This window comes from Rhinopithecus roxellana, chromosome 12 (assembly GCF_007565055.1).
Source record: "Rhinopithecus roxellana isolate Shanxi Qingling chromosome 12, ASM756505v1, whole genome shotgun sequence".
Classification (NCBI taxonomy): Eukaryota; Metazoa; Chordata; class Mammalia; order Primates; family Cercopithecidae; genus Rhinopithecus; species Rhinopithecus roxellana.
This window is the reverse complement of record NC_044560.1, coordinates 27,595,398-27,612,579: the sequence shown is the minus strand read 5'-3', so window position 1 is coordinate 27,612,579 and position 17,182 is coordinate 27,595,398. Positions and strand designations below refer to the sequence as shown.

General features: G+C 50.7%; 1 protein-coding gene across 1 annotated transcript in view; it reads right to left on the bottom strand.

Annotated features, from left to right (window-relative positions):
* Nucleotides 1–214: 214 nt before the first annotated feature.
* The window catches only part of FBLIM1 (filamin binding LIM protein 1), a 29,940-nt gene continuing 12,972 nt past the window's right edge, over nt 215–17,182 (bottom strand). Inside the window, 4 exon segments of the mRNA XM_030913598.1 lie at nt 215–996; nt 8,257–8,374; nt 10,011–10,189; nt 15,543–15,712. Of these exon segments, the coding sequence (XP_030769458.1) occupies nt 883–996; nt 8,257–8,374; nt 10,011–10,189; nt 15,543–15,712 (581 nt within the window). The 3' untranslated portion in view covers nt 215–882.

Sequence of the window (17,182 nt, the reverse complement as noted above, 5' to 3'; positions counted from 1 at the left end):
AATTCACCTGCCTTGGCCTCCCAAGTAGCTGGGATTATAGGTGCGCACCACCACACCCAGCTAATTTTTGCATTTTTAATAGAAACAAGGTTTCCCCATATTGGCCCAGGCTGGTCTCAAACTCCTGACCTCAAGTGATCTGCCTGCTTTGGCCTCCCAAAGTGCAGGGATTACAGGCATGAACCACCACGCCCAGTCTAAAAAGCACTTTTTTTTTTTGAGACAGAGTTTCCCTCTTGTCACCCAGGCTGCAGTGCAATCTCACTGCAACCTCTGCCTCCCAGGTTCAAGTGATTCTCCTGCCTCAGCTTCCCCAGTAGCTGGGATTACAGGCACCTGCTACCATGCCCAGCTAGTTTTTGTATTTTTAGTAGAGGCAGGGTTTCACCATGTTGGCCAGGCTGGTCTTGAACTCCTGATCTCAAATGATCCACCCACCTTGGCCTCCCAAAGTGCTGAGATTACAAGCGTAAGCCACCCTGCCCAGCCTCTAAAAAGCCCTTTTTAAGGGACCTTGGAGTTGTTCCTCAAATAGCTCAACCCTGCAAGCCAGGCTGGTCCCAGCACCCCTACCAGACAGCTAGTCAGTGAGAGGGGTCCAACTTCCCCCAGCTTTTCCCTGGAAGTGGAGTGGGGTCAGCAGGGAATTCCGGGGGTGACGCTCATGGTTCAGGAGACTTCTGATGCCCAGAGGGTAGAGGAGGAGTGGAAGGCCTGGGGATACTCAGCCCCACTGTATCCTGGACAGGCTGGGCCGACTTGCAGGCTGGTCCCCATGGAGGCTCAGAAGGAAAGTGTGCAAGAGCAGGTCAGGAAGGGAAACCAAGTAAGGGAAGGGCCCCAGCCGGGGCTAGTGGTCCATTCACTGCCCAGCAGGTACTCTCAGCAGCACCCCGCAGCACTCCGCTTCACGTGGCACGGCTTGCAGAAGAGACGGTTGTTCAGGGGGTAGCAGCCTTGGTCCGTGGGCTCAACAGACAGGAGGATCCTGCAGTCCTGAGGAGACAAAGACACATGTGGACCCGCCCTGGGCCTGGGCGCTGCCTTTACAGGGGAGGGACTCACTCAGCATCTGCCACATAAACCAACTACATGAGTGGATACACTCCCTAAGCGGGAGGAAGGAGGATGCTCGTTGCTGCCCTCCCAACACCTGGGCCAGGTCTCCATAAGGGAAGATGAGACACAGGCACACAGGGAGGCTTTAATCCACATGGAGGTGCCGGAGAGGACAGACATTCACCGTCAGGAGAACTAAGGACACCTGAGGAAGTCCCCTGAGCGTTCAGGGAAAGTTGGGGCTAGAAGGGCCTTAATAACCCCTTTATTATTTTTTAAAATGTGTTTTTACTATTTATTTTGAGACAGAGTCTTGCTCTGTCGCCCAGGTTGCAGTGCAGTGGCACGATCTCAGCTCATTGCAACCTCTGCCTCCCAGGTTCAAGCGATTCTCCTGCCTCCTGAGTAGCTGGGATTACAGGCATGCGCCACCACACCCAGCTAATTTTTGTATTTTTAGTAGAGACGTAGTTTTGCCATGTTGGTCAGGCTGGTCTTGAACTCCTGACCTCAAGTGATCTGCCCACCTTGGCTTCCCATATTGGGATTACAGGTGTGAGCCACTGCGCCCAGCCTCAACAGTCCTTTTAGAACATAAGTTCTGCGAGACAGGAACCCTGTTTATGGCCAAGTCCCCAGCCCAGCCCACCCCAGCCCTGGCAGCTATGGTATCTGCTGATGAGTGTCTGGTCCAGTCCCTTCATTTCACAGGAGGGATACCAAGGTCCAGGGAGGAGTAGGCTCTGCCCCAGGTCACACAGCTGGTTCTGGAGCTGGGACCAGACCAGCACAAACATTAATATTTTCCTTTTCTTTTTCTTTTTTTATTGAGACGGAGTCTCACTCTGTCGCCCAGGCTGGAGTGCAGTGACGCAATCTCGGCTCACTGGGAGCTCTGCCTCCCGGGTTCACACCATTCTCCTGCCTCAGCCTCCCGAGTAACTGGGACTACAGGTGCCCGCCAGCACACCCAGCTAATTTTATTTTTTTATTTTTTTATTTTTAGTAGAGACGGGGTTTCACCATGTTAACCAGGATGGTCTCGATCTCCTGACCTCATGATCCACCCGCCTCGGCCTCCCAAAGTGTTGGGATTACAGGTGTGAGCCACCGTGCCTGGCCAACATTAATATTTTCTATTTTTCGAATCACCAAAGGATTTCAGAATGAGGAACACAGGGACTGGGACTCGGGGCCCAAACTCTACCAACATCACTGTTCTGCCCCAGAAACCTCACCTGGGCACATGCTGGAGAGTAACCGAGGGGACAATTTGTGCACAGAGACTTGGTTCTGGGCACCCTTTGGAAGCTGCATTGATCCCACAAAAGAGTCCTTACAGGGGGCCGGGCGCAGTGGCTTACCCCTATAAGCCTAGCACTTTGGGAGGCCGAGGCGGATGGATCAAGAGGTCAGGAGTTCAAGACCAGCCTGGCCAGCATGATGAAACCCCACCTCTACAAAAAATATAAAAATTAGCTGGGCGTGGTGGCGGGTGCTTGTAATCCCAGCTACTCATGAGGCTGAGGCAGGAGAATTGTTTGAACCCGGGAGGCGGAGGTTGCTGAGATCATGACATTGCACTCAAGCCTGGAAGACAGGGTGAGAGTCCGTCTCAAAAGAAAGAAAAAAAGAATCCCTACAGGGACTACTTTGGGGTCACAGGTGGGCCTCATGATGCCGTAGTGACCAGGGTCTGCAATCTGCCTTGCTCCATGGTCAGCTGGGTGAGGTGCTCCTGTGTGTCTCCTCCCTGCAAGGCCACTTGGGTCTCTCAAGTGGACCATGGGCTACACAATTGCAGCATCTGTGCCACCTGTTTGGCATTGTAACACATGCTGGAGGGCCACGTCAGACCTCTCCTAAATTAGAACCAACTGGAGAAAACACCTCATCTACCACCAAGTCCCACAACCTCTGCAAGGCAGCTGTGCGGTGGCTGAAACCTCACTGAACCCAGCCCACACAAGCATGGCTGGAACCAGTTTTCTGAGACTGTTTGCCTATTCCCCCCTCCCCCTTTTTTTTTTTTTTAAAGATAAGGTCTCTCAATTCAACAGGAAGAGCTAACTATCCTAAATATATATGCACCCAATACAGGAGCACCCAGATTCATAAAGCAAGTCCTTAGAGACTTACAAAGAGACTTAGACTCCCATACAATAATAATGGGAGACTTCAACACTCCACTGTCAACATTAGACAGATCAACGAGACAGAAAGTTAACAAGGATATCCAGGAATTGAACTCATCTCTGCACCAAGCAGACCTAATAGACATCTATAGAACTCTCCACCCCAAATCAACAGAATACACATTCTTCTCAGCACCACATCTCACTTATTCCAAAATTGACCACATAATTGGAAGTAAAGCACTCCTCAGCAAATGTAAAAGAACAGAAATTATAACAAACTGTCTCTCAGACCACAGTGCAATCAAACTAGAACTCAGGACTAAGAAACTCAATCAAAACCGCTCAACTACATGGAAACTGAACAACCTGCTCCTGAATGACATTCTTCAAAAAAAAAAAAAAAAAAAAGATAAGGTCTCGCCCTGTCACCCAGGCTAGAGTGCAGTGGCATGATCATGGCTCACTGCAGCCTCCACCTGCCAGGCTCAAGCAATCCTCCTGCCTCAGCTTCCGAAGTAGCTGGAACTACAGATGGGTACAACCATGCCTGGCTAATTTTTTCAAATTTTTCGTAAGATAAGGTCTTACTGTGCAGGCTGGCTTTGAACTCCTGGGCTCAAGTGATCCTCCTGCCTCAGCCTCCCAAAGTGCTGGGATCACAGGTGTGAGCCACTGCACCCCACCAGTTTCCCCATCTTTTTTTTTTTTTTTTTTGAGACGGAGTCTCGCTCTGTCACCCAAGCTGGAGTGCACTGGCCAGATCTCAGCTCACTGCAAGCTCCGCCTCCCGGGTTCACGCCATTCTCCTGCCTCAGCCTCCCGAGTAGCTGGGACTACAGGCGCCCGCCACCTCGCCCGGCTAGGTTTTTTTTTGTATTTTTTATTTTTTTTATTTATTTTATTTTATTTTATTATTATTTTTTTTTGAGACGGAGTCTCGCTCTGTCACCCAGGCTGGAGTGCAGTGGCCGGATCTCAGCTCACTGCAAGCTCCGCCACCCGGGTTCACGCCATTCTCCTGCCTCAGCCTCCCAAGTAGCTGGGACTACAGGCGCCCGCCAACGCGCCCGGCTAGTTTTTTGTATTTTTTAGTAGAGACGAGGTTTCACCATGTTAGCCAGGATGGTCTCGATCTCCTGACCTCGTGATCCGCCCGCCTCGGCCTCCCAAAGTGCTGGGATTACAGGCTTGAGCCACCGCGCCCGGCCCAGTTTCCCCATCTTAATGGGGACAATAAATCCCATCTCACAAGACTGTCACTAGGATTAAATAAGGTGATGTCAATGAAAGCATTTTATAAATTTAAAAATACTACCTATATATAAAAGCACTGTTATCCTTCCAACAATAGTCATAAATAATATGGACCCCAAAGCAAGTAGAAATGGTGAGATGTGGGTGTGGGCAGTGCATGGAAACCCATTTTCTTCTTAGGTAACAGCACTCAACTCCTTCCAGGCTGCTGTGTTTCAAGAGCCTCACTTTTTTTTTTTTTTTTTTTTTTTTTGAGATGGAATCTTGCTCTATTGCCCAGGGTAGATGGCTAGAGTGCAGTGGCACAATCTCGGCTCACTGCAACCTCTGCCTCCTGGGTTCAAGCGATTCTCCTGCCTCAGCCTCCCAAGTAGCTGGGACTGCAGGCGTGCGCCACCATACCCAGCTAATTTTTTTTTGAGACGGAGTCTTACTCTGTTGCCAGTGTGGAGCACAGTGGTGCAATCTCGGCCCACTGCAACCTCTGCCTCCCAGATTCAAGCAATTCTCCTGCCTCACCTTCCCGAGTAGCTGGGACTACAGACACACACCACCACACCCAGGTAATTTTTGTATTTTTAGTAGAGATGGGGTTTCACCATGTTGGCCAGGATGGTCTCCATCTCTTGACCTTGTGATCCGCCTGCCTCAGCCTCCCAAAGTGCTGGGATTACAGGAGTGAGCCACTGCACCTGGCCTAATTTTTGTATTTTTAGTAGAAACCGGGTTTCGCCATGTTGGCCAGGCTGGTCTTGAACTCCTGAATGCAAGTGATCCATCCGCCTGGGCCTCCCGAAGTGCTGGGATTACCAGCATGAGCCACCGTGCCTGGTCAAGAAGCCTCATCTTCTGACACATAACTTCTGGAGTCCAAATGCCGACTTACTACACCACCCTTGGCCAAGTCATCAAGACCACTGTGGGGGTTATTCGCTTCCTGACTTCCTGGCTCAGGAAAGTGCCAGTCACTGCTGGACTCATTAGGACAACGGTGGGGATAACAGCATTTAAACTTCCTCATTGGGCTTTCAAAATGCGCTATCAGCAGGACTTTGAACTATAACCAACAAAGACAATGTAATTACGCAGCAATTTATCAACTTCTCTACCCAGCTCCTTTGACAACCTCAGTGAAAATAGTCTCTGGGTCCCAGTATCTGTTTATATAAGTGGGAGTGAACAAGTGTTTCGAAATACTCATCGTGTAAGAGATCTGCTCTGGGGCTCTCCACTTAGGTCCCCCCCATAAAAGTTGCCACCTTGTCACCATCACCGGAGAAGACAGAAGCTTCAGTGACAAGGAGCCGGAAGTAGAAGGGGTGGGAGAGGATTTCTGAGCCTCCTCAGCAGGACTGACTACATAATTTGTAGGATCTTGGACAAAATAAAAATGTGGGGCCCCTTGTTCAGAAATTAAGAATTTTGGCTGGGTGTGGTGGCTCACGCCACCCAGCACTTTGGGAGGCCAAGGCAGGCGGATCACTTGAGATCAGGAGTTTAACACCAGCCTGGTCAACATGGCGAAACCCCGTCTCTACTAAAAATACAAAAATTACCTGGGCACGGTAGTGCGAGCCTGTCATTCCAGCTACTCAGGAGGCTGAGGCAAGAGAGTTGCTTGAACCTGAGAGGCAGAGGTTACAGTGAGCTGAGATAATGCCACTGTATTCCAGCTTGGGTAACAAAGTGAGACTCAGTCTCTAAAAAAAAAAAAAAAAAAAAAAAAAAAAAAAAAAAAAAAATTAAGAATTTCAGGCCGTAGGTAGTGGCTCACGCATGTGATCTCAGCACTTTGGGAGGCCAAGGTGAGAGGATCGCTTGAGCCCAGGAGTTCAAGACCAGCCTGGGCAAAGTCATCTCTACAAAAATTTAAAAAATAAAAAAAATTAGCTGGGTGTGGTGGTGCGCACCCGTACTTACAGTTACTCAGGATGCTAAGGTGAGAGAACTGCTTGAGCCCAAACTTTCAAGGCTACAGTGAGCTATGATTATACTACTGCACTCCAGCCTGACTCCAGTCTCTGTCTCTATTAAAAACAAAGGCTGGGCACAGTGGCTCACAGCCTGTAATCCCAGCACTTGGGGAGGCTGAGGCGGGCGGATCACGGGGTCATGAGAGCGAGACCATCCTGGCTAATACAGTGAAATCCCATCTCTACTAAAAAATACCAAAAAAATTAGCCGGGCGTGGTGGCAGGCACCTGTAGTCCCAGCTACTCGGGAGGCTGAGGCAGGGGAATGGCATGAATCCAGGAGGCGGAGCTTGCAGTGAGCCAAGATCGCACCACTGCACTCCAGCCTGGGCAACAGAGCAAGACTCCATCTCAAAAATAAATAAATTAATTAATTAGAATAAAAACAAACAAAAAAATTCAAGAATTTGGCCGGGCGCGGTGGCTCAAGCCTGTAATCCCAGCACTTTGGGAGGCCGAGACGGGCGGATCACAAGGTCAGGAAACCAAGACCATCCTGGCTAACATGGTGAAACCCCGTCTCTACTAAAAAATACAAAAAACTAGCCAGGCGAGGTGGCGGGCGCCTGTAGTCCCAGCTACTCGGGAGGCTGAGGCAGGAGAATGGTGTAAACCCGGGAGGCAGAGCTTGCAGTGAGCTGAGATCCGGCCACTGTACTCCAGCCTGGGCGACAGAGCGAGACTCCGTCTCAAAAAAATAAACAAATAAAAAATAAAAATTCAAGAATTTAAAGAGAGCAATAGCAGAACTTTAAAGCTAGCATAGGACCCTTCTGATCGCCAAGTTGCGTGTGATGACACCTGGGCTAATCAGCTCGCCCATCTCAGCCTGACCCCTCTCTGCAGCCTAAAGTCCAGACTCTCTAGCCTGGCACCGCAGCCCTTTCCTTCACTCTGGCCTAAACATTAACCATAACCCCAGCCCTCTACGCTCCAGTCACATCTACAGACTTCCATTCTGGCCGGGCGCAGTGGCTCATGCCTGTAATCCCAGCACTCTGGGAGGCTGAGGCAGGTGGATCACTCGAGGTCAGGAGTTCAAGACCAACCTGGCCAACGTGGTAAAACCCCATCTCTACTAAATACAACAATTAGTCAGGCGTGGTGGCGCACGCCTGTAGTCCCAGCTGCTCGGGAGGCTGAGGCAGGAGAACCGCATGAACCCAGGAGGCGGAGGGTGCGGTGAGCTGAGATCGCGCTACTGCACTCCAGCCTGGGCGACAGAGTGAGATGCCATCTCAAAAATAAATAAATAAATAAATAAATAAATAAATAATAAAAACAATTTAAAAGAGACAATTTCTTTTTTTTTTTTTTTTTTTTGTTGAGACGGAGTCTCGCTCTGTCGCCCAGGCTGGAGTGCAGTGGCCGGATCTCAGCTCACTGCAAGCTCCGCCTCCCGGGTTTACGCCATTCTCCTGCCTCAGCCTCCCTAGTAGCTGGGACTACAGGCGCCCGCCACCTCGCCCGGCTAGTTTTTTCTATTTTTAGTAGAGACAGGGTTTCACCGTGTTAGCCAGGATGGTCTCGATCTCCTGACCTCGTGATCCGCCCGTCTCGGCCTCCCAAAGTGCTGGGATTACAGGCTTGAGCCACCGCACCCGGCCGAATTTGGTTTCTTATCATTAACGCAAAGAGTTGATAATAGACTATAGTCAAAGAGTTGATAATAGACTATAGTTGTATTTCCAGCATCTCTTGTTTCTCCTACCGGACAGTGAGCAATTTGAGAGTACAGCCCCCACCCTGACCTGTCCCCATGTCCAAGCAACCCAGCCAAGGGCCTGGCATGCAGTGATGGAATATTATTAAATCACCTGGGCTCTACTCACCTCACACCTATAGCAATTTTCATGGAAGTTTCTTCCCATGCACTCGATTTTGAAGGCATCTTTCCCATCCCGAGGAATGATGGGATTTTCACAGATGCTGCAGACGGGGGCGAATTTCCTAGAAGCAAAGAAACTCATGCTTGGGAGGCGTTCCTGCCACAACCACATAAATTAATTAGCTGTCAGAACTCGGGCTGGCTGGTGTTCACCTCCTGAGCAATTTCAGTCCCGTTGCTATGGGACTGCACTAGCAGCTATAAGCAGAGATGTCTATTTCTTCCTGGCAGGAGCAGGTGGAGAGACCTGTGTAATGAGACCTGGTTTCCCAGCATCACTGGAGATTGTCTGAATTGAGAACTGTGTTCAGTGGGGCTGGGACCCATCTCATCTGCCTTTTTTTTTTTTTTTTTTTTTGAGACGGAGTTTTCTGGCTCTTGTCACCCAGGCTGGGGTGCAATGGCACAATCTCCGCTCACTGCAACCTCCGCCTCCCAGGTTCAAGTGATTCTCCTGCCTCAGCCTCCTGAGCTGCTGGGACTACAGGCAGGCGCTACCGTGCCCAGCTAATTTTTGTATTTTTAGTAGTGACAGGGTTTCACCATGTTGGTAAGGCTGGTCTTGAACTCCTGACCTCGTGATCTGCCCACCTTGGCCTCCCAAAGTGCTGGGATTACAGGTGTGAGCCGCCGTGCCCAGTCAGTACTTCTTTTTTTTTTTTTTTTTTTTTTTTTTTTTTGAGACAGAGTCTGGCTCTGTTGCCCAGGCTGGAGTGCAGTGGCCGGATCTCAGCTCACTGCAAGCTCTGCCTCCCGGGTTTACGCCATTCTCCTGGCTCAGCCTCCCGAGTAGCTGGGACTACAGGCGCCCGCCAACTCGCCCGGCTAGTTTTTTGTATTTTTTAGTAGAGAGGGGGTTTCACCGTGTTAGCCAGGATGGTCTCGATCTCCTGACCTCGTGATCCGCCCGTCTCGGCCTCCCAAAGTGCTGGGATTACAGGGTTGAGCCACCGCGCCCGGCCAGTACTTCTTTCTTAAGAGACACATCTGTCGCTCCCCTTGAGTGGTGAGCAACTCATGGGCAGGGACTGAGTCCAACAGATGTGTCCCCACTGTGTCATTCAGCTCCAAGGGCAGACCCAGAGGTCTGGGGTTTTAGAGCAGGGCCCGAAAGTCAGGTCCTTGGGGATGTGTATACTTACCAAGAGTTTCAATAGTTACCTGTGGAGAGACTTTGGGTACTTAGCTGCTGTGTGCCTTGGTTGGTAAAACAGAACCCTTAATAATACCTGCCTGTGACATTATATATATTTTTTAATTTTTTGCTTTGTTTTGCTTGAGATGGAGTCTCGCTCTGTCGCCCAGGCTGGAGTGCAGTGGCATGATCTCAGCTCACTGCAAGCTCCGCCTTCTGGGTTCACGCCATTCTCCTGCCTCGGCCTCCTGAGTAGCTGGGACTACAGGCGCCCACCACCAGGCCTGGCTAATTTTTTTGTATTGTTAGTAGAGATGGGGTTTCACTATATTAGCTAGGATGGTCTCAATCTCCTGAACTTGTGATCCACCCGCCTCAGTCTCCCAAGTGCTGGGATTACGGGCATGAGCCACCGTGCCCGGTCCAGCCCTGTAATATTCTTTATAATAAACCAGTAGACAGGAAACTCGGGCCCAGCACCCAGGACTCAGGCTCGGCTCCTTCATCCTGCTTGGGTCTCACCCTGTCCCTGCACCCCACCTGGTACCAAACCCCTCTCGTACCTGTAGAAGTCATCCAGGCAGTACACCTCGTTCTGGCTGCCCAGGGCAAAGCTCTCATCCCCAATGCACCGGGCGCAGGTCACACACGTGAAGCAGGAGGGGTGGAAGGCCTGGCCCAGGGCCCTGATGATGTGGTCCTGGACCACTTCGCCACACTTGCCGCACTTCTCCAACGTGTCCTGGGACAGAGGCCACTGCCAGAGTCATCCACGGCACACCCACTCCAACCCACAAGGGTCTCTTCTTCTGGGAGGCTGCCCTCGGGAGCCCAGGAATTGGGAAGTACAGGAGAGGCCTGCAGACAACCTATAACTATCGCCCAAAACCTCCACCATTGCTTATAACAAATTGAGCTTAGCCTTGCATCCTTGGCTTACTGCAAGGAATACTGCCCTGATGCCCTGATGCCGTGGCTGCATTTCTTGTTACTGGGATGTGTTTGAGGCCAGGGTTCACAGAGCTCATAGGAGAAACTTCGCTTAAACTTCAGGGTCGGGAAAATGAATTCTCAGGAGAATTGGGTGCTTTTGTCATATAGACAAGAAGCCTTCAAATTCTTTCCCTTTTCCATTTGGCCACTTGGAAACTCAGAGCCAAATTCCACATTTCACGTTTAGAAACCATTATAGGGCTTTTTTGTTGTTATTTGATTTTTGTTTTGTTTTGGGACAGAGTCTCACTCTGTTACTGAGGCTGGAGTGCAGTGCCCCAATCTCAGCTCACTGCATCCTCTACATGAGGTTCAAGTGATTCTCATGCCTCAGCCTCCTGAGTAGCTGAAACTACAGGTGCATGCCACCACGCCCGGCTAATTTTTTGTATTTTTGTAGACATGGTGTTTCACTGTGTTGACCAGGCTGGTTTCGAACTCCTGACCTCAAGTGATCGACCTGCCTTAGCTTCCCAAAGTGCTGGGATTACAGGCGTGAGCCTCCCTGTCTGGCCTCCTCACACACGGTGCGTCGTAACATTCCCTTTGATCTCGTCTCACTTTCTATTTTCATTTTCCTTCTGTTTGGATGTCTTTATTTTACATATCATAGTATTATTGCAGTCTTTTACAAATTGTTTTATTGTTGGAAGAACACTTAACATGAGATCTACCTTTTTTTTTTTTTTTCCTGAGACGGAGTTTCGCTCTTGTCACCCAGGCTGAAGTGCAATGGCGCAATCTTGGCTCACCACAACCTCGCCTCCTGGGTTAAAGCAATTCTCCTGCCTCAGTCTCCCAAGTAGCTGGGATTACAGACATGCGCCAACACCCAGGCTAATTTTTTGTATTTTTAGTAGAGACGGGGTTTCTCCATTTTGGCCAGGCTGCTCTTGAACTCCTGCCTCAGGTGATCCACCTGCCTCGGCCTCCCAAAGTGTTGGGATTACAGGCATGAGCCACCGTGCCCAGGATTTTTCTTTTTTTTGGAGATGGAGTCTTGCTCTGTCGCCCAGACTGGAATGCAGTGGTGCGATCTTGACTCACTGCAGCCTCCGCCTCCTGGGTTCAAGCAATTCTCCTGCCTCAGCCTCCGGAGTAGCTGGGATTACAGGCATGCACCACTGTGCCTGGCTAGTTTTTGTATTTTTAGTAGAGACAGGGTTTTTCCATTTTGGTCAGGCTGGTCTCAAACTCCTAACCTCAGGTGATCTGCCTGCCTCGGCCTGGCATGAGCCACGGCACCCAGCCAGTTAATATAATTTTATTTTTTTATTTTATTATTTTTTTTTGAGACGGAGTCTCGCTCTGTCGCCCAGGCTGGAGTGCAGTGGCCGGATCTCAGCTCACTGCAAGCTCCACCTCCCGGGTTTACGCCATTCTCCTGCCTCAGCCTCCCGAGTAGCTGGGACTACAGGCACCAGCCACCTCGCCCGGCTAGCTTTTTGTATTTTTTAGTAGAGATGGGGTTTCACCGTGTTAGCCAGGATGGTCTCGAACTCCTGACCTCGTGATCCGCCCGTCTCGGCCTCCCAAAGTGCTGGGATTACAGGCTTGAGCCACCGCGCCCGGCCGCCAGTTAATATAATTTTATATGACGCCTTTAAGAAGAAATGTGCCAGGCAAGGTGGCTTATGCCTGTAATCCCTGGACTTTGGGAGGCCAAGGCAGGCGGATCTCCTGAGGTCAGGAGTTCCAGACAAGCCTGGCCAATATGGTGAAACCCCTGTCTCTACTAAAAACACACACACAAAAAAACAAAAAAAAAACAACCAGCCAACCAACCAACAAACAAAAAAGACAGCTGGGCATGGTGGTAGGCACCTGTAATCCCAGGTACTTGGGAAGCTGAGGCGGGAGAATCACGTGGAATTTTTCAGTGCACCTATACATTGCGGTCTATAGGTATACATGCATTCTCTTTAAAAACACGTTTTAATAAAAAATAACTATTTTAAAATAGGGTGGAGTCTTGCCATGTTGTCCAGGCTGGTCTCGAACTCCCGACCTCAAGCAATCCTCCCACCTCAGCCTCCCGAAGTGCTGAGATTGCAGGTGTGAGCCACCGTGCCTGGCTGGTATATATGCATTCATAGAAGCTGCCGAGCAATGATAAAGAGATACCTAAGGCAGGGCAGTGGGCCTCCCTCTAGCCTTTCCACCTTTTCTCCTGGACATGCTATCTCTCCTTCCTGGCTGTGCTCCTGTGCATTTTACCTTGACCCCACCTGGACAGATGTAGGAGGCATCTCCCACTCCCACCCTCCTTCTCATGGGCACGGCCCTTCTCTCCCCAGCACACTGATCAAGTCTTCCTCTTGGCTGCTTTCAGCTAGACACCCCTCCTCACCCCTCCTCCCCCAGTGTCTCACCCCTGAGGGACACTCCCCCATCATGTTGATGGGGTCACAGGGACACGGCAGGGAGGGCCTGGCTCCTCTCTCCTCCCACAGTGCCTGTGAGCCTGGGATTGGATTGTTTGGATTCTTCTGGAGAGTCTCAGCTCCAAATACTCTAACCCCTCAAATCAGCCGTTTTCAAACTTCTATATGCATGAGAATCACCTGAGACACTTGTTCAACATGCTGATTTCCAGGTGTTCCTCATCATAAGCACACGGAGTGGCCTACACACATACCCAGGGGATGCGGCTGTGGGTGGTTGCCACCCTCGACATGCCACCACAAACCATCCAAAAGTTAGAAATTCCAGTATGCTGGCATCCCAACTGGCTCTCCCAGATTGCACTTGGTACCCGGAAGCAACACAGATTCTGTGAGATCAAACATTGGAACCTTGTGGCTCTAGGGGAGATGGTGGCAAGACTGACGGCAGCCTCCAGAGCCACATGCGTGTGGAGTAGAATCCCAGCTGCTTGGCCATCTTATGTGACCTCGTGTGGTAGCTAAGAGATGCCCCCAAAGATATTCAGGTCCTTATCTCTGGACCCTGTGAACGTTACCTTGCCCGGAAAAAGAGGCTTTCAGATGGGATAAGTTAAGGATCTTTTTTTTTTTTGAGATGGAGTCTTATTTACTCACTCTGTCGCCCAGGCTGGAGTGCAGTGGCACGATCTTGGCTCACTACAACCTCCACCTCCCGGGTTCATGCCATTCTCCTGCCTCAGCCTCCCGAGTAGCTGGGACTACAGGCGCCTGCCACCATACCCAGCTAATTTTTTGTATTTTTTAGTAGAGACGGGGTTTCACTGTGTAGACCAGGATGGTCTCGATCTCCTGACCTCGTGATCCATCCGCCTCGGCCTCCCAAAGTGCTGGGATTACAGGCATGAGCCACTGCGCCCAGCTAAGTTAAGGATCTTAAGATGGGGGAGATTATCCTGATTATCCAGGTGGGTCCTAAATGCCATCACAGTGTCCCTGTAACTTGACACAGAGGTGGCAACAGGGCCGCTGAAGCGGGATGCTACACTGCTGGCTTTGATGGCAGAGGAAGGAGTCAAGTAGAATGCAGCTTCAGAAACTGCAAAAGGGGCCGAGTGCAGTGGCTCACACCTGTAATCCCAGCAGTTTGGGAGGCTGAGAGGGTGGATCCCTTGAGGTCAGGAGTTTGAGACCAGCCTGGCCAAAGTGGTAAAACCCCATCTCTACTCAAAATACAAAAATTAGTCGGGCATGGTGGCGGGCACCTGTAGTCCCAGCTACTCAGGAGGCTGAGACATGGGAATCGCTTGAACCTGGGATGCAGAGGTTTCAGTGATCCAAGATTGCACAACTGCACTCCAGTCTGGATGACAGAATGAGTCTCTATCTTAAAAAAAAAAAAAAAAAAAAAAAAAAAAAAAAAAAAGGGCCGGGCGCGGTGGCTCAAGCCTGTAATCCCAGCACTTTGGGAGGCCGAGACGGGCGGATCACGAGGTCAGGAGATCGAGACCATCCTGGCTAACACGGTGAAACCCCGTCTCTACTAAAAAATACAAAAAACTAGCCAGGCGAGGTGGCGGACGCCTGTAGTCCCAGCTACTCGGGAGGCTGAGGCAGGAGAATGGCATAAACCCGGGAGGCGGAGCTTGCAGTGAGCTGAGATCCGGCCACTGCACTCCAGCCTGGGCGACAGAGCAAGACTCCGTCTCAAAAAAAAAAAAAAAAAAAAAAAAAAAGGTGGGTGTGGTGGCTCAGGCCTGTAATCCCAGCACTTTGGGAGGCCGAGGCGGGTAGATCACGATGTCAGGAATTCAAGACCAGCCTGGCCAAGATGGTGAAACCCTGTCTCTATGAAAAATACAAAAATTGGCCGGGCGCGGTGGCTCAAGCCTGTAATCCCAGCACTTTGGGAGGCCGAGACGGGCAGATCACGAGGTCAGGAGATCAAGACCATCCTGGCTAACACGGTGAAACCCCGTCTCTACTAAAAATACAAAAAACTAGCCGGGCGAGGTGGCGGGCGCCTGTAGTCCCAGCTACTCCGGAGGCTGAGGCAGGAGAATGGTGTGAACCCGGGAGGCGGAGCTTGCAGTGAGCTGAGATCTGGCCACTGCACTCCAGCCCGGGCGACAGAGCAAGACTCTGTCTCAAAAAAACAAACAAACAAACAAACAAACAAACAAAAAAAAAAAACAAAACAAAAATTAGCCAGGTGCAGTGGCAGGTGCCTGTAGGCCCAGCTACTCAGGAGGCTGAGGCAGAAGAATCCCTTGAACCTGGGTGGCAGAGGTTGCAGTGAGACGAGATCGTGCCACTGCACTCCAGCCTAGGCGATAGAGTGAGACTCCGTCCCCCACCCCAAAAAAGAACTAAAAAAAAAGAAATTGCAAAAGGCAGAGATGTGCGTTCTCCCTCAAGCCTGCAGACAGCACAACACCTTGGTTTTGGCCCAGTGAAGCTGATATTGGACTTTTGACCTCCAGAACCGGGATAGAATAAACGTATTGTTGGAAGTCAACAAGGTTGTGATCTCTTACAGGCAGCCCTAGGAAACTAATCGCCTTCACTGGGCTCCTTCTTTCTGAGCCTTAGTTTCCTCATCTGTGAAAGGGGTCAATAGTGCCTACTTCCCAGGATTGTATGGGGAATGAAATGATACAACATATTGTAAGTGCTCAGCTCAGTGCCTGGCACCCAGAGGTCTGCTGCAGGGGTTACCTGGTAGCAGGGTTCGCAGAGGGGTCGCCCATCCTTCTGGTAGAAGCTCTGTCCAGCCAGCTGGCGGCGGCAGGTGCGGCACGTAAAGCACTGGGCATGGTACTGCCTTTTCATGGCCTCCACAGCCAGCTCTCGGGGGGACACGGTCTTGTGGCAGAAGGCACAGATGTCTGGGGTAGGGAAGACACAGGCCATTACTAGCCCAGCCTGCTAGGACTGTACCCAGGCACCACCCAGAACATGCCCAGGGTACCCGAGGCTCTGTCTCAAACCCTGCATTTGAGCATTAAAAAGGAATCTGAGTCAGGTGTGGTGGCTCATGCCTGTAATGCCAGCACTTTGGGAGGCTAAGGTGAGTGGATCACTTGAGGCCAGGAGTTCAAGACCAGCCTAGCCAACATGGTGAAATTCCATCTCTACTAAAAATACAAAAATTAGCTGGGCATAGTGGCATGCCCCTGCAGTCCCAGCTACTCATGGGGCTGAGGCGGGAGAATCACTTGAACCTAGGAGGTGGAGGCTGCAGTGAGCCGAGATCGTGTCACTGCACTCCAGCCTGGGTGACAGAGCGAGATTCTATTTCAGAAAAAAAAAAAAAAAAGGAATTCTGGACAGCCGTTTCAGGACAAAGGGATTATTGGCTGCCTCGACCTCCCAAAGTGCTGGGAGCACAGGCATGAGCCATTATACCCAGCCAGGAGCTGGGTATTTTATTTTATTTTATTTATTTGTTTTTGAGACGGAGGCTCACTCTGTCACCCAGGCTGGAGTGCAGTGGCACAATCTCGGCTCACTGCAACCTCTGCCTCCCGGGTTCAAGCAATTCTCCTGCCTTGGCCTCCCGAGTGGCTGAGATTACAGGCGCACACCACCACGCCCAGCTAATTTTCGTATTTTTAGTAGAGACAGCGTTTCACCATGTTGGCCAGGCTAGTCTCAAACTCCTGACCTCAGGTAATCCACCTGCCTCGGCCTCCCAAAGTGCTGGGATTATAGGCGTGAGCCACCGCGCCCGGCCAGGAACCACGTTATATTCTGATGACCAGCTCTGAGATGTACAAAGGAAAGAAAGTGAACAGTAGAAGGGCCTAGTTTGCTGCTTATGGAAAAATGGGGGGAGGGAGTGGGTGGCCACATATTTGTATTTGCTCATATGTGCACAGTGTCTTTGGCAGGATACATGAGAACTCAATGACACAGGACGCCCATCTGGAAGGAAACCGGGTGGTAAGGGGATGGGGCAGGTTGCAGGGTTCTGTGTCCCCACTCATGCTGTTTATTTTGCACCGTGTGAGGGCATTAGGTATTCAGAAAATAAAATAATGAGACAAAATTTCAAGACATTTTTGTTATCGTAACAAACTGTGCAGACTAACATTTTAAATATAATTTAGGTACAGGCCGGGCGCGGTGGCTCAAGCCTGTAATCCCAGCACTTTGGGAGGCCGAGACGGGCGGATCACGAGGTCAGGAGATCGAGACCATCCTGGCTAACATGGTGAAACCCCGTCTCTACTAAAAAATACAAAAAACTAGCCGGGCGAAGTGGCGGGCGCCTGTAGTCCCAGCTACTCGGGAGGCTGAGGCAGGAGAATGGCGTAAACCCGGGAGGCGGAGCTTGCAGTGAGCTGAGATCCGGC